This window comes from Amia ocellicauda, chromosome 1, assembly GCF_036373705.1.
Source record: "Amia ocellicauda isolate fAmiCal2 chromosome 1, fAmiCal2.hap1, whole genome shotgun sequence".
Taxonomy (NCBI): domain Eukaryota; kingdom Metazoa; phylum Chordata; class Actinopteri; order Amiiformes; family Amiidae; genus Amia; species Amia ocellicauda.
Genome location: NC_089850.1, coordinates 5,065,527 through 5,090,048, shown reverse-complemented (window position 1 = coordinate 5,090,048; position 24,522 = coordinate 5,065,527). Strand labels below are relative to the sequence as shown.

The following is a 24,522-nucleotide window of genomic DNA, read 5'->3' as shown; positions in this document are numbered from 1 at the left end:
GAATAAACCACTAATTGGGATGAACACTTACAGAGGGATATACAATAACCTTTTCTTTTGCTGGCTTGTAGGTGAAACTTTTCGAATCAGAGCATATCTTAGTGCACTTCTGTTTTTTGTTTTTTTAAGTGTTCCCATAATGGTATGTTGTGAAATAAGTGCCAAATGAAATGGAAATATGAAGATGTTTTATGGAAACTTATATTTCCATTTAATTCACAGATGATTGCATACATAAACATGTTTTGTTAAACACTTGTTATAGATGGAAGTCTAACACAACATAATCAGATCTTATTAAAGATATTAAATATAAAAAATTCAACATGCAGCTCCATTTTGTGGAATACGCCATGCATACATGCATACAAAGCACGCTGAATTTCTGAAGATTGGTTCTATGGGGCTCTATTGGATATCCCTTTAATAAATATTGTTGATTACACTACAATGATATAGTATGATATAGAATGATACAGATTCTGCCTAGACAAAACTTGTGCTCTTCCCCCCTCATAGAAACAGGTTATATTCAGAAATATGGATCCATCTTACTCATTGGGAATACCTTTTATTATTCACGTATGCATCTACTTACTAATTTCATGAAGAAAGATAACCACCAATGTATGATTAAAGTATGTCAGAATTGTATCTGTTTGCAATTCTTACTTAACATCATACATTATAAATTAAACCCACTTTAGAAGGATTGCAACCGGTGTCAATATATATATATATTAAAACACGGTTGTGATTTTACAGTTCTTTATTGCACAGTATATGTCAAGTGCATTTTTAAACATGACACAAAACAGACACAATAAACAATTAATCATAATATTGACGTTCAAATATACAGATCAAAATATCTTAATTTCTAATGACATTTTCAGTAAGGCTTAATAGTTTATACATTTCAGTCAGAGTCAGAAAATGTGAAACTCAAATGAGGACCAGTGACCTGCAGCGCTGCAGCCAACTTCCTGGTCCTTATTTAGGCAAACTGTCTGCCTCATACTTAATGAATTACAATTTCAATCAGCCCACTGAGGAAATTGGGCCTGTGATTTAATTAATCTATTCTCAATATATTCTGTATATATTTGATTCTGATATGCGATTCACAAGCCTGTCTATCTTTTGTATGGTCTTACCTAGGATATAATTTTCAAGCAGGGTTTTGAAATGAGATTTTAACCTTGTTTTAGTGTTCTGATGGGCCTTTATAATCTTGGTTTGGCTTTCGATGAAAAGCAAGTTTCAAAATCTTACAGGACCATACTAAATATATGTAAAGTGCATATAAACCATTTGGGCCAGACAAATGAATACCTCTGGAGCCAAATTCATAGACACTGAGTACACCTCACAATGCCAGACTGTTGCTTTTCTGTGTTATATTCTGAAGATGTGTCTTCTCAAGCTGTCCAGAGACTGTTTAATCAATGTTCAAAGACATCTGAATTCCTAACTATTGTCTAGAATGATAAGAAACAGTTACTTTTTTACCCACTAGTTTGGCAAAAGGTAGCCTGCTGGAATGGATATGAGTTTATTTTTTTCTTCATTAAGCTAAACAGTGTAGGTTTTATGATCAGTTAAAAGCCCAAATAAAGTAATTGGGAGTTTTCAAAAGCCTATTGGCAAAGCTTTCCAGACTAAATTACAGTATATATATTTTTCATTGGCAACGTTGAGTAAATGAAGAACAATTTAAACAAAACATTTATCTTAAGAACACAAGGGCAAATTAATAAAAACACATCTGAAATACATTTAAATGTAACCTCACATATCAGTTTTACTCATCTTTTTGTTGTGTTTGGGATTTAAAATGTGTAAAATAAGAATATCCGAAATTCCCACCGGTCTGTAAACAAGATTTAAGAAGCAGTTATTTATTAATCTCTGAAGGGACATACATAAGTACGATTGACCGCTAAAAGAGTTTGCAGTGATCACACTTCCATGGACAACTATTCCTATTAGTACAATCTATGCAGATGGAGAGTTCATGACTTGCTGAAAACAATCAAATGTAATTCAGTCATTTTTGTAATTAATGTATTGAGTGGAAATATAGGAGGCTGTCTATTGAAGTTCTTGTGACAGTTTTTGTTTACATATATATATATATACAAATAAATGTAGTGCAGCTTTGATAAAGACTGTTCCGGTGTAATTTCTGTGAACTTGTGTTGAATTAATACCATAACTGTCACTACTCCATATTCAGTATTTCCAGGTATTTACTACTACTACAAATCCACCTCCCCAATAAAACAAAACAATATTTCTACTCAAAAACAGTACCAAAAGTCCAATGTGAAATCTAAGAGCCGGGTTCAATTGCTACAGTACCTGCTTGGATGTAATGTCTAGGTTATACACACAAGCCTGTATCAGTGATATACATGAGTTTGAGACTTAATAATGCTTGCAAAACAGAGGAAGATATTTTAAAGCAAAGTTAGAAGTTTCTCAGGATTCTGGAAGTATCCAATACTAATTTGATTCATAATGATAAAAATAAAGAGAGAACAATAAACACTTTAATTTACCAGCAATGGGTAAGTGGCTGCTGCATTTCTTGGCCATGAAAAGCTCAAGAGCACTGACTTCAAAGGTCTCCAGATGTGTAGGCCTACAACAACTCAAGGTTAGTGTCCCCCCAGGATGGTTAACCCTTCGTCACGGGCTCAAATTGCCGCCCTCCGCCTCTCACTGGTGTAGTGTTTCAGTGCGTGAAACCTGGACTACTTAGTGTGATGACAGAGGAGACGGGGTGTGGTCAGCTGCAGAAGGGTAAGCAAGTTGTGTCTGTGAGCTGTGGGTCTGGATTAGAGTGGACTGTGTGTGCGTGTGTGTGCGGAGTGTGCAGACATGTGGCTGCGTGTGTCGGCGTGTTTGCGAGTTATCCAGTGTAAATGCAGGTGGGGGGGTGTATGGAGTGTGCTGTAGAGGTCCGGTCCTTCATGGCGTCTGCAGCAGCCCGTCTTCAGTTTCCAGCTGAGCCAGCTGTCTGCGCAGAGCGTTGACTTTGCTCTGCAGCTCCTTGTTGTACTCGATGATGTGCACCATCTCCTCGTAGGCCTCGTCCAGACATTTGGAGGAGCGGTTCCAGCGCAGGAACACCCCTGCAGAGGAGCAGACTGAGGTCAGCCCCAGGTCATCCATGACAACATAACTACATCAGCCTGTCTGTCATAAGCCTTTATAATTCTCATTTCCTTTTTTCTAATCTCCACCTCTATTATGAATCTAGAGATCTTATATGGAAAGAAAGGCAAGGCTGTACAGCTAACACCTTTACACATTTATGAGGTTAAACTCAAAGTATACGACAAATACTCTTGGGCTCAACAGTTAATTTGCATTTAAAAGCAAACATTGGACTCTAGTGCATTTGCATAACACAACATAAAAAGTATTTGTGTTTAATGGCACTACTTAAAATACATTTAAAATACAAATCAAATAGTTTGCAAAGGCTATATTCACAGAGTTGACTCCTATTAATCGAGATAGGACCTGGAAACCACACCTCTGTCAACAGCACCCGTTTTCAAATTCTTCTCAACCCTTTATGTATGCAGGCATAACATCGTTTGGCAAACAAGCAGGTAGTTTAGATTCAGAGTGGTTTGTGGCAGGCAGGTATTTTTGGTATGTAGGTATGAAGGTGCGCCAACCTGGCACTGATTCACCACCCAGGGCAGTCTCAGACATTGGAATCTGCTTTGTGGGTCACTTCTCCCGCTTTCCCCAGAGTAATGCAATAGTTTAGTGAGTAAAAGGCAAGACCACAAGATCACAGTTTGCTGATGAAATTTACAAGTGTCAGAAAATGTTTAGGAAAGGACACATTTTCTAAACATAATACAAGCTATTAACCCATTTACAAAGCATCTGAATTTGAGAATGAAGATCACCACCTTTCAGCAACTTGCCTAAACAAACCTGTCAGCCTGTGCGATGTACCACTCCATTGTTTCTTGCGTTCAGTACATCTTGAACTGCACTATGTAAACTACTGGCCTTTATAGTGTAGCACACTACTCTGATTTAAAGTTGCAAAAAATTAGATCTGCTTTGGTTATTAAAAGGTGCTTTATACGATACAAACACTTAGCCACCCTATTAATTAGAGGTGACACCAAGTCAAACAACTAACCCTACCTGCAAATCACACATTACAAACTTGTACCTTGTTGTGGTTTCATAGTACATTGATTCCACTGACAGTGAAATAAAACTTAAAAAAATATATATATAATTTTGTTTTTGTGTGAAATTTGCCATTCATGAATTTCCCTAAGTTTTGATTTGGTATGGGCATAACACCTTTTTGGTGCCAGAATGCCCTGTTCATCTAAACGATATCCTCTGGTTGATAAGAGTGGCATTTTACGGAGATTCGTAATTGGAGACAGCTTTGCACTTTCCAATTGCTTCATTTACAGCATAATATGTTTGTTTTTTTCATGGATCTGCGGACAAATTGTAAAAACCACATCAGGATTTTTTGGAGATCCAATTCAACTGGTGGGCAATGAAGGACCTATTGATAATGCAATTCAATCACCAAAAGTCGGCACTGTGCACCAATCAGACACCAAATGGATGTTTGAGATCATACTTGTAACATAAGTCAAATAATTTGCATGAATGTTTCATGCTACAAAATGTGAACATATAAACATATACAATATATTCTTAACTTACAAAATGAAAATGCCCTCAAATATGAGGTCAGACTGTATGTTGACAATAGCATTTCAATTATTGGTCATAAAACTCCCATACATCTAGTAGTGGGTTCAGGACATATTTTAACATGCTCTGAAAATAATAAGAAAATAATGTTTATGAAAAAGTGCCATCTAGGGTGCTGTCAGCTGATAAAAAAGCTTGTGTTTTAATTTTAACTTGGTTAATGAAATTCATCCAAGTATTGAATTACCACTTATTTTAAACCAAAAGGCTGTAGAGGAATATGATGATATGGTATTAACTTCCCAAGGTAAAATAAATGATTGTGCATAAGCAATGTTTTTTTTCTTGAGTAAATGTAGTTCCTGTTTGTGACCTTCAAAAGCACTTGATGACGCACTACCCAACACTAGCAGATGGTGCAATGTATTAAAGGGGACAATACATCACTCATAGATTGATAACAATGGGCTGACAATTTTAACTAGCAGTGGAAGTTCCATAATTCCATAATTTCTCAAACAAAGCTGCGCCCCAAAATAAACCACCAAATGAACGAAAGATCAGCCCCAGTCTTCTTAGGGGTAAGGTGAAGGGTAACAGAAGTGGAAAAATTGGTTTCCCTCTCCAGAATTCCCACAGTCACCCCTATATTGCGAACCTGGTCCAAGCAGCCTAGTCACAGTGTGGTGATTTTGTTCATTCATTCTGGATGAGTCTTAATGCAGTGCTTGAATCAATCAGCTTCTAACATCCGGAAAATCAAAACAGGACCAACAGCCTCCTCTCTGAGATCAATAGAAAGTGAGGTGGAGGGGGTGTTGTCTGGTTGTCATTGGCTACAATCAGTCACGTTTTGCGTTTCGGTTCTCAGCTAAGGGCAATTAGCTTCGGCATTTGACTACAGAGGTCAAGCTAACTGGATCAGATCAGCTGAGGGCATGAAATAGAGCACCATGCTGAAGACAATAAAAATAAACCAAAGCAATGAACATTTTCCCCCTTCTTTAAAAAAAAACACTTAACAGAACCAAAGGAATCCACAACCTAATGAACATGCTTAGGATATAAAGGACACATGAACTAGGATACATGTCAGTAGCCTACAATGGGGTATGTATTTAACATGGTCAAATAAATGGCTAATGTTCAATTATTCATAATACATTCTGGGCTCTGGACTCTGAAGCAGAGGATCCTGGGTTCAGTCACAGGTCGGGGGGCTCTGCTGCTGTACCCTTGAGCAAGGCACTGTACCCAGAATGCTCCAGTATAAACCCAGCTGTATAAATTATAAGTCGCCGTGGATAAGGGGGTCTGCTAAGAAATGTATTAATAATATGCTGCCCTCTACTGGATTAAACAAACATACACTTAAGAGGTGTCTTTCACAAACTAAAACATTACACTCCAGTCAGCACTAAACCCAAAAAAACACTACTGAGTTACACTGCTATACATAGAGCCCTGCAGCATTAGAATGCTCCACCCCCAAGCAAAGCGAATCTGTCCAGTTTCCCCTGAGCCAGTTTCTGGATCTCAGCAGTCTCGATCCGGTTCTCAGGCTTCATGCTGTAGCATCACCCTCATCTCTGCCCGCAGACACTAAATTAAACGTGGCAGGGCTGTCTCTTGTCCTTCACCTCGTTTAGAATTCAGTCATTTCCACTTGTCGCTACTGGGATTGTGTGTGGTTTCCATCCTGTTTTCTGTTATAGACACTTTTATGGTGCCTCTGGATATTGCCACACCTTAAAACTCCAAGCAATGCGACATGTGCCTTCAGGACACACACAAGCAACACAAACAGAAAAGACATGGACAGTGTAAGACAAGCAGAGAGAGGTGGAGCTTTTTTTTACCTTCCCAGAGCAGCAGGCTCTGCGGGGCCACTGAGGGCCATATGACGAGGCTGTTGGCTTCGAAGAGAGGGTTAAGGAAGCGCTCCTCCACCTGGGGCCGGTTCACCCAGGACCACAGGGACACTGTCTTCTGGGGCAGCTTCAGCTTCACCCTGCACACAACACAGCGACATCACACCACACCACATTACTGGGGAGCCAGGCCGGGAAACAGCGCAGAGTAACACAGAGTATGGTACTACAGTAAACTATTCAAAGAGGGATTCTGGAAATGACACTTAATATAACCATTCACTTATAATTCTCAAAGCTCTTGCCTTTTTCTTTGGCATGGTAGTCAGGGCCCCTTGCCTCTGTCACTTCCCCAAAAATACATAATTAAATGAAGAACCCAATTAAGCAGGAAAATCCACATATTTTATGATGGCAACTGTTGTTTAAGTACAGATTTTAGCTGTGGAAAAGATTGATGGAAGAAACATGTCTCTCTTCTGACAGTATTTCTAACCAATTCCACTGCCAGTTTGATTTAAACTCACAGATGTCTTGAGAAGTAGAGGATCACACTGTGACAACATCAATAACTCTGAGAAATGGCTGTCCACGAAGAGAGAGGGTGAACTCTGTGGCCCTGTTTGAACTCCCTGACAGCAGATGACTCAAGCCACTCAACCGGAGCAGAAAGAAATCAAGCTCTATGGACAACTAATGATCAGTGACCCTTTCTGCTCGCAGTGACTGAAGGCATGTTTCATGTTAGTGAGTTTACACCCTATCCTCTCTCATTACCCGGTTTCCTGTCTAATTATAGACAAGAAATGCTAAAGGACCACTGAACAGTATAGAAAAACAATAAAATAGGAACTTCTCTCTCAATTCCCTTATTAGTATTAAGACCCAATGCCATTTGATTGCTCGGCACATCCCAGAGCTCAGTCTTGATACAAGACACATACAATGTTTCTATGACAAAGTAACCACTCAAAGCGTTTCAAATGTGGCTTTGCCGACCTCTCAACTCATGTAACTCCCACAGACTTCCACACTGCATCAAACATATACCTGGAAACAGTACTTTGAGTTAGTGGTTCCTTTGTAAATAAATAACTAAATGTACACCACATTCATGTTTAATTGCTCAGAATGCATTTCCCCCCTAAAAATACAATCAATAGTGTGAAAAGCAAACATACTTCAAATTCTAACTATAAATCAGTCAATTTCTGAATGTAGGTATGTGTCGATATTTTGACATCTACTTTATCTTCAAAGAACATAGTGGTAATCAGAAGATAAATGGATTATTAAAACATTATAATTGGTAACTTTCTTGTGCTTTAATTTGTACTAAAGGTGGAATATGTAGGTCTGTGAAAATCACAACTTGCCGTGCAGCCAGCCTGTAAAAGAGGATGTTGTAAGATATCATCCCCCCAAAAAAGCTCTGGCATCGTGTGTCATCCTGGCAGAAGCGTGCGGCGGTACTGACCGCTCGTTTGCGTTGTTGCCCAGGAAGGTGCCAAACTGGGAGGCGTAGGCGTGCTCGAACAGCAGGACCAGGAAGTGCTCGTTGAACTGGAAGGAGCAGGGGAACTGGCGCAGGATCTGCCACACACAGTCCAGGAAGAGCAGGAACACCGGGGCCTCCCAGCGCGGCTTGCTGTTCGAGAACGCTGACTGGGCGCAGCGCTGCTGGAACTGGTGGCCGGCCTGCAGCCACTCCCTCTCTACCAGAGACTGGAAGCCCCTGATGGTCCTGCAGCCAGGGTCCAGGATGATCTGAGCCAGGGCAGTCACCTGCAGCGTGGAGTCGGTGCCCTCTGTGCCGTGGACCAGCACCGACGCCCCCTCTCTGCAGGAAACAAACACATCTCTGGCTCCTGTGTGTTCCTTCAATGTGCCGATCGCAGACATATATTCAGGGCCTCAACTTTTACTAGGTTTTTATTTTCCTCATCACATCTGGGATGTAGATGCATCTGCATGCCAATACTAAGAAAAAAAAAAATTATATAAAAAAAAAATGACAATAACATTTTCTAAACAATGAATAAATAAAAACAGGTCAGAAAACTTCTTGGAAGAGTTCTTGGTCTCTATTCTGAGGTTGACTGCTATTGTCCACTCCTACACTGACTGCACATAGAATAATACATTCCTGTCTGTTGGTCCCATCCTTGCCTTTGCTCCTGGGGATCAGAAAAGCACCCCTACAGCACCATGACACCTTCTGATGTTCACAGTAGCCCGTCGTGACAGCTCGAGAATGTGATGCTAACCGGAGAGGTCAGAGGTCAGAGCCTTTTACCTGTCGATGCACTGTGCAGCCAGGCACGCTGTGGTGAGGATCTCTTTGACATGAGTCAGCCAGTTGGACGCCTCCAGCTTGCTCAGCCAGCGGTCCATGTTGTGAGACTGGTCGTTGCAGGCTTCCACCAGCTTGATCAGGCTCTCCTGGAGGATACCAAACCTGGAGGGCATCAAACATTGGAGGTCAGACTACCCCCCGGCTTACAAGGACAATTATGTGTTTAATTATGAAGACAAATAAAAATGTGAAAGTATTCAAACCCTCTGATGTGGCAAATCTCAATTAATTCAGGTGCGCAAAATGACCTTAACAAACTACACAATTAATTGACTGGCCTCTGTCTGTGTACAATAATAGTGGTTCTCATGATTTCAGAATAAAAACACCAGTCTCTGTGAGGTTCCTAGTGAATAGTGAATTTCAAGCAAAGTCTCAAACATGAAGACCAAGGAGCTTTCAAAGCAAGTCAGGGATAAAATCATTGAAAAGCACAGGTCAGAAGACGAGTACAACAAAATATCAAAGTCTCTGAAAATGTATGGTGAGCACAGTGTACTCAATAATTAAGAAATAGATGGTACGTTGTAGCACCCAGACACTGCCTAGATCAGCCATCCCTCCAAACTGAGCAGCCGGGCAAGGAGGACAATGGTAAGAGATCCCTCTGTGAGACCAACAACAACTTTGAAAGAGCTACAGAGTTCGGTGGCTGAGATGGGAGAAGATGTGCATCAGTCAACAATATCCAGGACAGCGATAGAGCATACCATCAACAGATTCGATTTTTCTTTGATTAAACATCTTATGACTTTCTTAGGAATCATCACATGGAGGTGGGGGGGGGTTACTACACATATTCTGAGTGTTGCTGTACAAGTGTAAATTGTATGTCGAAACCATGATGATTTAAGTCACTGCCATATCACTGAGGTTGTACGGTGGGGGCTCCCCTTGTGCACGTTGAATAAATAGCTTAGCCATGCGCCGACTTCTAGATTCCCGAGTCAGATTTAAAATACCCCAGATCACATCCTTATAGTCCAGCCTGGTGGAGCAGCATCATGCTATGGGGAAATTACAAATTACTGGTATAAGTTTTAAATTCACCTTTCAGCAGGACAATGATCCAAAGCACAAGGCCAGAGCTACACAGGACTGGCTAAAGAACAAGAAAGTGAATATCCTTCAGTGCCTGATGCAAGCCTGACACTCTTACACACTGTGTCCCAGAACCTCAAAGCTACAGGGATTTTTGTGCAGATTTTATATGAATGGATTTCTCATCTGCTTCTAATACTGTACAACCAAGGAAAAGCTGCTATACAAAATCTTATTTGTAGTGCAATAGTCTTTTTAAACTTGTTAAACAGTAGGAAGGGTGACTGAGGTTAATTCTGCACTTTACATTGTATATTTTTTTAGGTATTGTTTAATTATTGTTGTATTTTGTGTTGTGTGTGTTGCTGTGTTGTAAGCCAATGAAGCTGAACAAGAATTTCATTTTTTCTACCTGGAAAAAAAGGGCACTACAGCTTTTGAATTTGGATCCTATTGAGAATCTGTGGAAAGCCTTGAAAACTGCTGTTCTTAAATGATCCCCAAGCAACCTGAGAAAGCTTGACAAATCTGCCAAAAAGAAAGGGCCGGTTGGTAAAGTTTGTAGAGCTGTAATCATTGCCAAAGTTTTTATTGACATTTACTGTAACTTATCTTACCCTTAATAGTCTTCAGTCTACAAAACAAATTGTGTATACATAATTTTGTAATTTCACAAAATGGGACACCATAAGAAGAGTCCGGATACTTCTGCAAGGCACTGCACATATGACGATGCTCTGAGGAAGATAAGTCTAAACGTGTAAGCATTATGATGTTATATATATATACACACACAGACACACATATATATATATATATATATATATATATATATATATATACACACACACATACATACATACATACATATATATATATATATATATATACACACACACAGATACATACATACATACATACAGTACCTTGCAATGTAATTTTTGAATTTATAAATTTTTCAGTTGTTCATTCCCCGTGTGTGTGTGTGTGTGTGTGTGTGTAAGATATACATATACATATACACAAACACACACACACACACACACACACACGAGAAAGAAAAACTGAAAATGTTATAAATTCAAAAACAATTTAAACTTCGAGATGTTATTAGATGGTACTTGCTGAATAACTTGTTATACTACAAGTAAAGTGTCTTTGGAGTTAAACTGTTACACCCAAAAATGCAAACCGACCAGTTTCTGCTGGGAAATTTAAAAAATATCGAAAAAAATCTAAACATTTGGGGGAAAACTACAAGAAATTAGCTGGTGAGCTTCTTTTCATCTTCTGTACGGGGTTGTTGGGGTGCAGCACAAGTGCAGGACTCGAGTTCTGGAAGGCGGCTATAGTTACCTCTCGATGGCCTTGTGGATCCTCCTCCACTGGGGGTAGTGGGCCTCCTGCTCAAACCCGCCGCCCCTGGCCTTGGCCTGCTGTGCCACATTGATGGTCCGGGTGTCGATGATGTAGCCGCGCTTGCCTGCCCGCAGCGTAGCGTTGATCAGCTTCTCATCCTCCTTGCAGCGCCGCCCGTTGGTGCCAGTCAGGGGCTGTCCGGCACGCATCATCACCTGGGGGGACAGGGACACCGAGTCAGCTCACCTTCCACATGCCTCGAACAACAGCTGCTGCAACATGAACATCTGCAGTGATGCTACAGGAACCATTAAAAACAATTACGTTGGAAAAAAATACTAATGGCTTGTCAAACCCATAGTCATTTACTTTATTAAGAGAACATTTGGAATAAATTCAGTCAAAACCTATTTTGTCTGTTCAGGCACAAATACTGTACAGCGAACAGTAAGAACTGCTCTTCTGGAAAATAAGATGCATCATTTATAATATATTTAAAATCGATGTAATGCATTTCATTTCTTGGTCTTGCAGTTTGTGTTTGAGTCTTGCATTTGTGACTCCTTGCTGCCCTATATTTTTCCATTTCCATGTTGTGTTATTATAATAGTCATACATTCTAAGAGCCAGAATGTTATATAAAACTTGTTTAATCAATTTAACTCTTTGCATTAACTGTTCAGATGTATTTCTGAGCTTAATCTAAATGAGAAGAACCATCTTGTTCGGGGAAGTTCTGCCAGAGAGGGATGCCTGTTGTATGCAAAGTGCCAGAAAGACCACGTAGCCAGTGCTGTGACAGCACTAAAGGAGACGTGCTCACCATGCCATTCTTCTTGTGGTAGTAGCTGAGCACGGGGAAGCGGCCTGCGTGTCTGAAAGTGGCTACTTTGCGTAGCGTGTCATCATCAATGAACTTGGGCACGGCCACCAGGGGGGGGTAGGAAGGGCACACAGTGAAGTCCTTGTTCACACTGCTCAGTCGCCACTCATCTGTCTGAGAAGAGAAGCCAAACCTGAGCATTCAGTTTATTTTGATTCCCGTCCAATTAACCAAGGGCAGATACCAGGCAATTCCCAAATACTTGGAATTAAGTAATACAATTATTAGTAAGCTATTAGATTCCTTTACGCAAGGCAACTTGCATGCTTTAACAAACACTAACACACAATGTTCTACATGTACTCAATATTACAAGGAAACAAAAGTTATTCTACACACTATGGTAGTTACATTCACATACAAGCTTCTCTGTTCCTGCACTGTTACTTTGCCTTTCTAGCTTTTCTGCACACTAATGAAACTGATTCCTATATTTAACATGGATACCTATATTTAAATTAACTTACTGGGATACAATATAAAAATAAAAAATAAAAATAAAAACATTTATTTTTCATTATATAACTTGTCTACTGCAGTAGAACCCAATTATACCAGATTTTACTGAACATGTCAAAATGAGTTCATGTTAAATCAAACAATACATCAATTCTGAAATAGAATATTATAATTAGAACAATTGTGAAATTCAGATGAAAGCAGTCTGCTGTGCAAACTATTGCTTTTTGAAACTGAAATATGAATAGGGTGGCCAGTATGAATATAATAGGACAAAACAAGGACATTAAAAAGAGGCACAATCATAGATATTTTAGTTTTTTTTGTTTTTTTTATAAAAGGGGAAAAAGTATAATTTTCATGTAGTTAAAAATTTCTTGATGAACCAATATTTGATATTTTCTACGCTAGTGCAGTATGGCACACCTTTAGATTGTAATCTCTGATCTCAAAACTCAACTAAATTGATGTTTATAAGAGCACTGCACAGACCCACACACATTACCATGAAGACATGCCAACAATAAGAATCAATATTGCTTTCAATGGAACGGAACAAGGAATAGTAAATGAACATAAGCCTACCAAGGTTTCAATTTGCTTAAAAGCATGTTCAGGAAGGAAAGTATTCCAGCCATCCTCGATCACTTCAAACATAGGGCGGTAGAAAAAAGGGTACATCAGGGAGACCGAATCCAAGGTAGACAGTGCCTGAGAAATGCCAAAACACATCAGAACAGCTTACAACACACAGATACCACTCCTTTTACTTTGTATATCCAATGCACAGCTTCATCAACATATGACCAAACTTACATCATATGCCACAAAATATTTTATTAATAGATGCATTTGTTATGCCTGGACGCTAAGAAAGGTGAAAGACGGTTTGTTGCAATCTCTTCTGCTACAGATGCATTGGACAAATATTGCAACAAGTAAAAAGTAGCCTAATTCATTAAATGAATGCCTAGAAACATAAATATGACGTTCCTGGATAATTGATTCTTCTAAAATAAAATGGATTTCTAGACAACATATTAGAAGAGACCATTACTATAATACATTTGTTTGGGAAAAAAAAAAAAAAAAAACACTGCAGTATGATTTTTGATCAAAAACAAAAATAAATTACTTACTTCAATAGAACTGGCGATGTTTAGGCACTCCTCCATCCCAGGGATATCGAGCTGTATTATCCTCAAGTCTTTACACTTTACAATGATTGTGCCCAATGAACCCATAAACCTGCAACATTTAAACTGATTTAAAACCTAAAAATGATAAATAATTCACATTTCAGCAACAGTATTCAAATACAGCTTGGTTCATTCGAAACAAGACGTATTTCATACAAAACTGAACATTTTCATTTAAAAACAAAGCATTTACTCAAAATAACCAACAGGCAAGATAACACTGACATGTATGATGGATGAATTTCAAGGAATAGGATGTTCTTCTACAAATTGTACAAATTGTATAAAAACAGCAAATATAAACAGAAACAGACTGTAGGAAAGAAACCCAAACTAAGTTCAACAATTTGCTGATGGTCTCAGCAAATAAATCACATTCTCTTTTAGTGCAGATAAATACACAAAATAATGATCTATACGAGTCTGTCTCGAATCAGCCAGAGCTTAGCACCTCAAGATATTGATTACATTTGTGTAACAGAAGATACAGAGCGGGTGAAACTTATGCATTTTTGCTGATAGGTGGGGGTTGGGGGTAGTCAAAATTAGTATCTCAATTGTATCTAATTCTGGAGAGATTTTGAGGACAAACATGTTGAATATCAAGAGTGTTTAAAATGTATTCATGTTTATATTTAAAAATTCTTGATTACATTTACTTAACAGTATGGTGTGAATACACACACATTTTAAAACTTGATAATTGTATCTGCTTAATCTTTACATTTACCTTTACTTTGAATAAGATGTTTTTATATATCTTGAGGAGTAGTAGTAGTAGTATTTTCTGAGATTATGTTGATATTTATGTATTCCATTTCTTTGAATGTTGTATATATTTCTGCATTTATGTACGGTATTATAAAAAGTTTTAGCCTACACCTCAGAGTTATGTAACTGTGCAAGCTTGCTCATTCAGACCGGACACACCCACAGTGTCAAAGTAACGCCTACTACAAAATTGTGCTGATACATGATGATATCAGCAGTTGCATATTTGGAATGGACACAAGTTCAGCTCGGGGTAAAATCTCCTGTAGGCCCCACCCTTCCTCAAAAGCACCTAACCTGAACTGTGTTGGTTTTACAGATGAGAATTTGATCAGTGGTGAAGAAATTCATTTAGAAATCTTCACTTCTCCTTTTTTCCCCAGTGGTATACAAAAAGTAAATCTATTGCAAATGGATTTTGGACATTGGATTGTTTGCCGTTTGTTATTATTGTTAGTTTTAGAGAGGGATGTTACAATGTGTTTAGTTAGTTAGAAGGAGTTTGGTTTTTGTTTGGAGTTGTGTATGTCTTTTGGTTTTGTGCGCTGTACAATAAAACCTGTACTTATTACCCCACATCCCTGCCTTTGTGTCCATTAAACACTCCTCAGAGCCCTGACAAGGCTGGATCAACCCCCTACACAGGCAAACTATAAATCAAGACTAGACAGAGTGTGAACACAACAATGTTAACGAATGCCAGTTGGAATAGGTGAGTTTTCAAGCGAGATTTAAAACACAAGAGTCAGGGATTGTGGTGGGAAGCATGTTATACAGCCTGGTAGCAGAAGAAGAAAAGGCCCTCCTACTGGCTTTGAATGTCAACAACAGCACTCAGTAATCAAGATTTCAGTATTCAGTATCTGACTGGTAACCAGTGTAAGGATTTTAGTATAGGGGTTATATGATCACCAGAGCAAGACCCTGTCAGCGGCCTAGCTGCAGAGATTTATACAAACTGGAGTTTCTGAAGCATATTCTTAGACACATGAGTGAGTAAGACATTACGCAACGTTATTTAGTCATGGAAGGTACTTTGCTTCTGTATAAATCCAATCCAAATTTATTTGAAAACATCACAAATCTCAAGCTGTCCTCATGAACTGGTGAATAAATAGACCCTCCAGCTCATTCCAGTGGCTGGCACAGCACTGAATACCATGTGCCAGTAGACATAATCTGTGTGTTCTGCCTGCATCATCAACTACATCCAGTGGTGGGCTGTATTAGATTACAGATGAAGCACTGGCAGGTAGGACACATATCTATGGGTGTCATTCTATGACAAATAAACCAACAGGTCTGTCTGCGATTGAAAGCAAACTCAGTCCTTAGTGTTGCTGGGAGCACTAAAGCCTTTTCTTAAAACTGGTTAGAACAAGTTCAGAATGATGTTGACATCATCTCAACATCAAATGGTTTTGAAGGGAACATCCCCAACATCAATCAACCGTTTACTCAAAAATGCTGTCTGGCTCTAAGAATGTGATGCTTCCTCAATCTGAAGGGCACCATTTAAACTGTTCCTTTGAAAAAAAAGAGTGCCACTCTGTGCTGAATCTTGGTCCTCAGTTCAAAGGGAAAGGGGAAAGCAAAAAGAAACCCTGAGCGCTTACAGCTCTTTAAATGCAGGACATTAGAGCATCATCAGACTCCAGTCTCAGAGGCCTGTGTCTGATTTTCAGTCCAACATAGCTGTTGGATTACAGAATTAATCCAATGTCTTCAGGTGAACTCCTGAAACATTTGTGATTTTAGTCCAATTATTCAAGCAACTGTCTTACTGAGAGCTGGAGGCAGAACGAAAGCCAGCAAACACTGTGGCTCAGGAGTAATCGATTCTCACACTCCCGTTATAGATGTATTGATGTGGATTTGCTTGAAGACCAATGAGATGATAAACTGGATTGAGAAGTGCCTTGGCCACGCACAGCCCTGAACCAGACTGACCTCTTCTCAATGGAGTCAATGTTGGAGTGCAGCAGCCAGAGCTCCTCGGTGCTGTCCTGGCGGGAGGAGAGGATGAGATGGTGCCCAGTGAGACAGAGCGTGCCCTCCACTGTAGGCATGAAAGGACGGTGCAGGACCACATTGTCCACCCGCGGGGTCTTTATCAGCTCGGCAAACTCCATCGTGGATGGAAGAAGGTCTTAGTAATGCACTGTGGGTCCTGTTGGCATAAAAAGAGCTTTCATTTAAACAGCCTAAAAAATAAGGTCATTTATTTTTCAAGGCACTGCTTTTTTTCCCCTAAATTGTGCATTCAAGAATAGAAAAAGCTTTGGCAGTTGAAGGTTTGTTATGAGGATCAAACTCAAGAATAAATACTGTGTTGTTGCTACACTCGAGTTTCAACATGAATTGTTGATTTATTCAAACACTCGACAAAACTAATCTGTGCATTAACACCACACTAGGTATCATCAATCTGGGTCATTTGTCAAATAGTGCCAAAGCATTATACTTTAAATTATTATTACCCATAAGTTCAAATGTACCTTTCAACAGTTATATAGTTAGTATTAGAGTTACATTACATGTGATTCACTACACTGCAGCAATCATTTCCTGTCCCCGCCCCTCCTCCCGACCTGGGCATTTTGCGTCATTACATTATATTATAAATGTACAGGTTTTTACGTTTTTTTCTTTGTTTTCCATACAGAATACGTTTACACAGTAAAACAAATGGTGGCAAAGAAGGCTACTGTTTTATTGCTTCAGCTTAATTAAACAAATAATAATGAAAATAGTTTAAATGTCTCCTCGTTTGAGAATATGAAAGTCTTTAATGTAATGCATAGCTCTGCACATTTTAAATTAAAATAAGCCAGTTGTCCTCATGACAACTCTACATGCTTTTCGGAAAATATTCACTGCACTGCGTTTTGTTGGTACCAACAGTGGATGAAGCCAAATTGGTGCTTTCATTACGATGACATCATATCCCCCCCCTCCCTCGCCACATCTTTACAGGAGCTGCGTGTTTATTCAGACAATTTGTATTTAGTATTACTATTAGTATATTTGTTCACGCATCTCTCGATAATTAATGTAGGCTATGTATGTAATAACTACTCGTTTTCAGTTGACGCCACGCCATCACCATCATCATCATCATAATAATAAACTGATAAATCGTTGTTGTATACATTATTCAATAAAATATACTTTCATTCTGTTTTGTACATTTTGCACATTCACAGGGATCGTAATTATTAATCGATATCAGATTAAACAGAAGTACTCCCTAGCTATATCCTACTGATGTTCAGAGAATGGCGTACAATGAAAGAAAAATATTTCAAATTTAAACAGTGGAAAATGAAAGAAAATACTGACACTTTATATATTGTATATTAATGTATATTAACTTAAAATAGTGTGCTTTATTGGTAAAACAAAACGTTACCCGTTACTGCTTCTGTTTTTCGCCTCCCAGACACGGAAGTGACGTAGAAGTGTGTCCAGCGGGAAAAACACACCGGTGTGACCGGCGGACCCACAACAGATCCGTTCCGCTGCGCGTTGGGTCGCTGAAAGGAAGCTGAACCAGACACATCCTACTGAAAGGATGAGGCTGCAGGAGGCAGTTGTATTTAGCCTGATTTCACTTGTTCCGTGGCCCACGATTTTCTTAATTTGCAGTTACTACTCACAAGGCGCTTTAATGTAAAAAACGATTACATGTATGTTTTTTGTTTTATGTAAACAATTATTTAAGTAAATTTGGTAAAAATCCAAGACATGCCAGAGTTGCCATCCTGGCCCCATACATTCAGAACAATTTGATACATAAAATGTATTTTCCTCTACATTCAAACTTGGTTTTTGTTATATGGCAACACATCAACACTATACTAACATTCTTTAAATGAATATATTTTAAATATACATATAACTTTTATGGTAGGCTATTGTATTTTTGCTAGTTTTTTTATACCAGGAAGGTCTGGTTAAGTTACTCTGCAGAAGTGGTTAAGACGCACACCACAACCAATAGTATTTTACTATTCAATTAGGGAGGGGCTCCTGGGCTAACACACAATAAATATAGAAATAAAAATTATGGTGAAAACATACATGTAATATTATTATTTATTAGCAGACACCCTTGTCCAGGGCAACTTATATACAAAATATAAGTACAATACAAAGTGTAATAATACACCGATCAGCCATAACATTATGACCACTGACAGGTGAAGTGAATAACACTGATAATCTCCTTATCATGGCACCCGTCAGTGGGTGGGATATATTAGGCAGCAAGTGAACATTTTGTCCTCAAAGTTGATGCGTTAGAAGTAGGAAAAAAGGGGCAAGTGTAAGGATCTGAGCGACTTTGACAAGGGCCAAATTGTGATGGCTAGACGACTGGGTCAGAGCATCTCCAAAACTGCAGCTCTTGTGGGGTGTTCCCAGTCTGCAGTGGTCAGTACCCATCAAAAGTGGTCCAAGGAAGGAAAAGCGGTGAACCGGCGACAGGGTCATGGGCGGCCAAGGCTCACTGATGCACGTGGGGACCGAAGGCTGGCCCGTGTGGTCCGATCCAACAGACAAGCTACTGTAGCTCAAATTGCTGAAAAAGTTAATGCTGGTTCTGATAGAAAGGTGTCAGAACACACAGTGCTTCACAGTTTGTTGCATATGGGGCTGCGTAGCTGCAGAGCAGTCAGGGTGCCCATGCTGACCCCTGTCCACTGCCGAAAGCACCTACAATGGGCACGTGAATATCAGAACTGGACCACGGAGCAATGGAAGAAGGTGGCCTGGTCTGATGAATCACGAGTTCAAGGTGTTGACTTGGCCTCCAAATTCCCCAGATCTCAATCCAATTGAGCATCTGTGGGATGTGCTGGACAAACACGTCCGATCCATGGAGGCCCCACCTCGCAACTTACAGGACTTAAAGGATCTGCTGCCAACGTCTTGATGCCAGATAGCACAGCACACCTTCAGAGGTCTAGTGGAGTCCATGCCTCGACGGGTCGGGGCTGTTGGGACCTACACAATATTAAAAGATAAAACAAGACCACAAGTTAACCATCTTTAGCACATTGAAGGCTCTCTGGCATTCTTCTGTCCATTTAAATTGAGCACCTTTGTCCATCAATCTATAAAGTGGCCGAGCAACGTTAGCAAAATGTGCAGCAAAGCCCACACAAACAGATACACACTGCCAGGTGTAAAATATGAAAAATTAATGTTTGTTTTGCACAGTTTTGGAAGTGCCCTCAAACACAGCTGCAGTCTCAAGGTGTTGCTTTAAAGCTAGAACATACCTCGGGGCACAGGAACAGGGAAACCCAGTTGCAGTGCGTGGTAGAGGTGGTTAGACAAGCGTGGGTCACATACCAGCAGGACAGGGCAAACAAGAGCAAGGCAAAGACATGGTCGTGGTCACAGGCAAGGGTCGGGCAATCAGCCGAAGATCAAAGCCATGGTCGGGAAATCAAACAAGAGATCAAGGATTCAAGGCTCTAACTAGCAACTGGAAGACTGCTCAGGATTGTAGTAAACACTGACAAAACTTCACAAAGGCTGGGAGTTAGTGAGGGGTTTATAAGTGGAACAGAAAACCAGTTTGGGAGGTGCATGGCGAATGGAAGAAGAGGGTGATTGCAGAAGTGCACATGGGTTTCAGGAATGTTGATTGAATTATGGAATGAAGGGAGCTGGGAGAGGTGACTGGAAAAGAAAGGTGATGGTGACATCTAGTGGAGAACTGGGTATATGTTGTGAACTGTGACAAAAGCACTGTCCAATGATGACATTAAATCCACTAAATCTAGAAACACTCCAGGGTTGTGTGAGCATTCATGTCACAGATGGTGTTGTGACTTAGCTATAATCATTATGTTTATTTAGTTTTTTCCTAATATTACCACTATCACTATAATTATTTCATTATGATGCTAATAGGGAGCTATGCAATTTACACGACTGCAAATGAACAGGGGAGAGTCTTAAATCCTTTAGTTTTAGTCAGGATCCTTATTATACATGGCAGTTCTTATTGATATCCTTTCTTGTAAATTTCCTTTTTCGTTTGGGTAGGGATTTTTATAGTAAATAATTGCCTGGGCTAAAGGCATTTTAATTAGGTGTTATCGATTGTCCTCCCTCTGAGAATAGTGCCAGAATACAGACTTCTTGCCCTGTATGATGCATTGGTGCTTGTGATTGATTCTGATGATAAAACAATTGTAATTTACTTACCTGTGTCTGTCATGGTGTACTGTGGTCCTGAGCCGTGCCTGTGCGGGGAAAGGTTGGGTGGCTTGAGCCCCTGTCCTCATTAAACTGGGGTGGTGTAGTTGATTGTGTTTACTTCCTATTGCCAACCTTAGCTTGTGACATTCACTCTCATAATGACCACCGGAAAGCTCGCTCAAAAGGCTACATTTGACACAGTCAATGATTTTTGACAGCTGTACAAAACTGCAGACGTGCAAAGCAAAACAGCGCAGTGCATGTTGCGCAGTCGCACAGCCTTGGCTTTTTCTCATGCCATGTTCTACACAATGTCTGGCTGTACAATTTCCCAGTTGCTGCTGTGCTGATGTATAGTCATATTTGGCTGATCCGGTGTTCCAACTCAGTTCAAATGGACTTTGCTGTAGTGACAGCATGGCATTCAATGGCATTTCTTGTTCGGTCATTGTTTACTGTCACACAGGGAAGGGCACCTCTCAGGGCAGGCTGCCATCCAACGGGAGTCATATTAGTTAAACAAACAAAACAAACATGAACTCTCAGTTGAGGCTGCCTACACAGTGTCAACAGATCCCTCTCTAAACATCAACTGCTAATTTTTACTGAGTCGGGTTCTCACACAATCAGGGTTAAATTTGGTCAGGGGTCAATGCCAAAGCAGGGTTTGTAAGCCAGTGTATTTTTCTACTTAAATCAAAACTTTGACCCACTCGCTAATAGAAAACTACAGAACTGTACTCAGGTGCGGCTTCATTTTCAGTAAGATGACACTTTCTTCTAATCATAAATGTAACCACTGTGATGTACAGGTTTGTAGTTTGCTATTAGCGGGTTTTAATCCAGAATACAAAATCTCAGACAATATTTACAATTATGACATATTCTGATCAGTCTACTGATCAAAACAAGACTATCCACGTTTTGGTAGAAGCAACACACACCCGTAGACAGCTCAAAATGTCAAGATGGAAAACTCTGTTTACAGTGAACTAATACACAACGATGTTACATAATTGGATCTGAACTTCTTCGTGTTTGAAAGAACATCCAATATACTGGATTAATTGTTAGGTTGTTCTGAACAAAACAAGCCTATTTGCAAATAAATCCGATTGAAATCCGAGTGATCTGTGACCATCTGAATGAGACCCCCCAAGCAGATTCGCGTTTACCCGCTGGGCTCTGAATGGTGGAGGGCGACATAGAAACTGTAAATCGGATGTGTTTGAGAATGAAACGCGTTGGTAGCCATGAGAATAAGCTTTCAAATTATGTGCGCATTGTAGGAATACAGAGTAACTTCTATGCACACTGCCAAATAATGCTTAAGAGGGTGTAGTTAACACAGTATATAACTCTGAAATGTACATAATTTGTCAGTTTTTGGTAACCAAAACTTTTTTTTTTTTTTTACCTCTGGCAGTTTACTGCTTACCATTGTACCATTTCAGGTTATTCACTGGATTTGAACTGCTTACATTTCAATAAAAACTGGAAAAATTGTGGTGTTCTAAAACTTTTGATCATTAGTGTATACAGCAATATTTTGTTCTCTGCCATCTAGTGTGTGGTAACTGCCATGGGGTGTGAAATCTGATGTGCCAAATGGGAGTAATAGTAGCAACACAAACCTAGACTGCAATTCCCACCTAAATCGTAACTGCACATGTTCATAAATGGTCATAGTAGGGTCACTGCCTCCTGGAAGCAGGAGAAGAGACATAAAATAAGTATAACCAGCAATTTAGCATAAATGCTTTTATTCTTCCATAAAATGCACATTTGCAGTGCATAATAACTAAGAACATGAATAAATGTCTGAATTAAGCACTTAAATGTTCACAGTCATTTTTATGCTTGTTAATTGTTTCTCGTGTTCTGCTATGGTGGGGCGGTGCGCCAGTGCCCATTGTGGACGATCAACCCCTGCATGGATGTTATCCGGAGATCATTCCCGTTGTCAGTGTCAGTCAGGCAGGACTGGAGTCTATGGCAAAATAGAGAAGGGACTGCTGCAGCAACGATGAAGATCACAACAAATATCACTACAAGCACAGGTGTGAGTGTAGACGTGGTGTTTAACACTGGGGAATGAAGAATTGATGTCATGTTTCAGCGTGACAGAGACAGTGCTGATGGTTGTTTGGGTCTCAGACTCCCTCACTATGTACTGGCCCTGGTCAGCTGCTGTGAGCGAGTGCAGTGTCAGAGAGCCGTTCTGCACTGACACTCTGTGCTCGTACCGAGGGCCAGGGAGCCCTGAGCTGCTCAGTAAGACTATGGGAGACTCAGCACCTCCACTGGAGTGACAGAATGGAGAGGCAGGGAGAGGGCGGCTCCAGACTGCAGGGTGAAGGAGTCCTGATGAGCTGAGAGAAATGGACACGCTGCTTATTAGGTCATCTCAGGCAGGTTGGGTGGAACAAAGCCGAAAGATACCACTGCCCCCCAGGATGGAGTGTGAGAGTTGGAATTTATTTTTAATGTAAATGTACTATACACTGATAGATTTATGCTGCCTGAACAAGTTTAGAACAATATTAGAAACACTAGGCTCCCATTAACTGCTACGGCCTGCAGGTGATGTTATGCAAAAGTGTGATTCTGCTGTCCCTGGGTCTCTCACTCTCTACCCAATGGGCCACTGTGTCTGTGGTTCCAGTCAGCTGGTCTCCTGGCCGCTGAACTGCTCAGATTAACTGTTTACCTAGATCACCTTCTCTCTGCCCAGACTGCTACATTATTTTATAGGTGGGAATGCAAATTTTGAAGTCTGTAAGAGTGTAAAATGCATTTAAACCACATTAAATATGTCTTGTGTGTAAAGTAACACATTGGTTAAGTTGTTAAGGCTTTTAATGAGAGGAATTCTGTACACTGTGCTTCATGAGGTTTGACACCAAAAATGTCTGAAGGCTTCCTTCTGAATTATGACTCAAGCTGAAACAATGAGAGGCACAATTAGGGGACTGAAAGATAAGACAAATCCATAGAGACCACAGGACATAGTGACATCGAGTGGCAGTAACAAATACTTGAACTGTAATGAACATGGAGGGGTATCTTGTAGCTGTATCTGAAGTGAGTTGTGCACTGACGGTGGAGTCCTGCTGGGTTAACCTGTCAGTGTATCTATGTATGCATTGCTTTAACTATTGAGTACTGTGTTTGCACTTTTAATGTTCTTGAGCTCAGTATGTACTACAGGCAAGGACACGATCACTGTTGTTGCAGAAAAAATCTAATCCAAAAAAGAAAAAAACAGTCGTCCCTTTAATAATTCAACTTTAAGAATACCCTTAAAAAACACAAATATTTAGGCAAATGTATAACAAACAAAAGCAATGACACTCAGATTAGATGGCACTGTTCAATTTTACTGTATTTCTGTTCCATCAGGGGTGTAAAGTAACGAAGTACAAATACTTCGTTCCTGTACTTAAGTACGTTTTTCGAGTATTTGTACTTTACTTTAAGTATTTTTTATTTGTGGCTACTTTTACTTTTACTCCACTACACTTATGAATAAAATAATATACTTTTTACTCCACTACATTTCCCACAGACGACTCGTTACTGTTATTATAATTGGAGAGAGGAATTACATACATCTACGTGGAATTAACATGTTTCAGGTTTGCTAGA

General features: G+C 39.8%; 1 protein-coding gene across 1 annotated transcript; it reads right to left on the bottom strand.

The window, feature by feature from the left end:
* Positions 1-392: 392 nt before the first annotated feature.
* mtmr9 (myotubularin related protein 9) lies at positions 393-18,161 on the bottom strand. The gene is made up of 10 exons (XM_066707420.1): positions 18,071-18,161; positions 16,609-16,828; positions 13,828-13,936; positions 13,274-13,399; positions 12,170-12,343; positions 11,344-11,561; positions 8,887-9,048; positions 8,068-8,430; positions 6,579-6,730; positions 393-3,140 (listed from the first exon to the last, which is right to left on the bottom strand). The coding sequence occupies exons 2-10, from the start codon at positions 16,788-16,790 to the stop codon at positions 2,977-2,979; spliced, it is 1,650 nt and encodes a 549-aa protein (XP_066563517.1). The 5' UTR covers positions 16,791-16,828; positions 18,071-18,161; the 3' UTR covers positions 393-2,976.
* Positions 18,162-24,522: the final 6,361 nt, after the last annotated feature.

Excerpts from the sequence above, each read along its gene's own strand:
- mtmr9 (XM_066707420.1), bottom strand. The coding sequence starts at position 16,790 with ATGGAGTTTGCCGAGCTGATAAAGACCCCGCGGGTGGACAATGTGGTC. Across the intron at positions 11,562-12,169 it reads ACCACAAGAAGAATGGCATG|GTGATGATGCGTGCCGGACA; the intron begins GTGAGCACGTCT and ends CTGTCCCCCCAG. Across the intron at positions 9,049-11,343 it reads ATCCACAAGGCCATCGAGAG|GTTTGGTATCCTCCAGGAGA; the intron begins GTAACTATAGCC and ends GATGCCCTCCAG.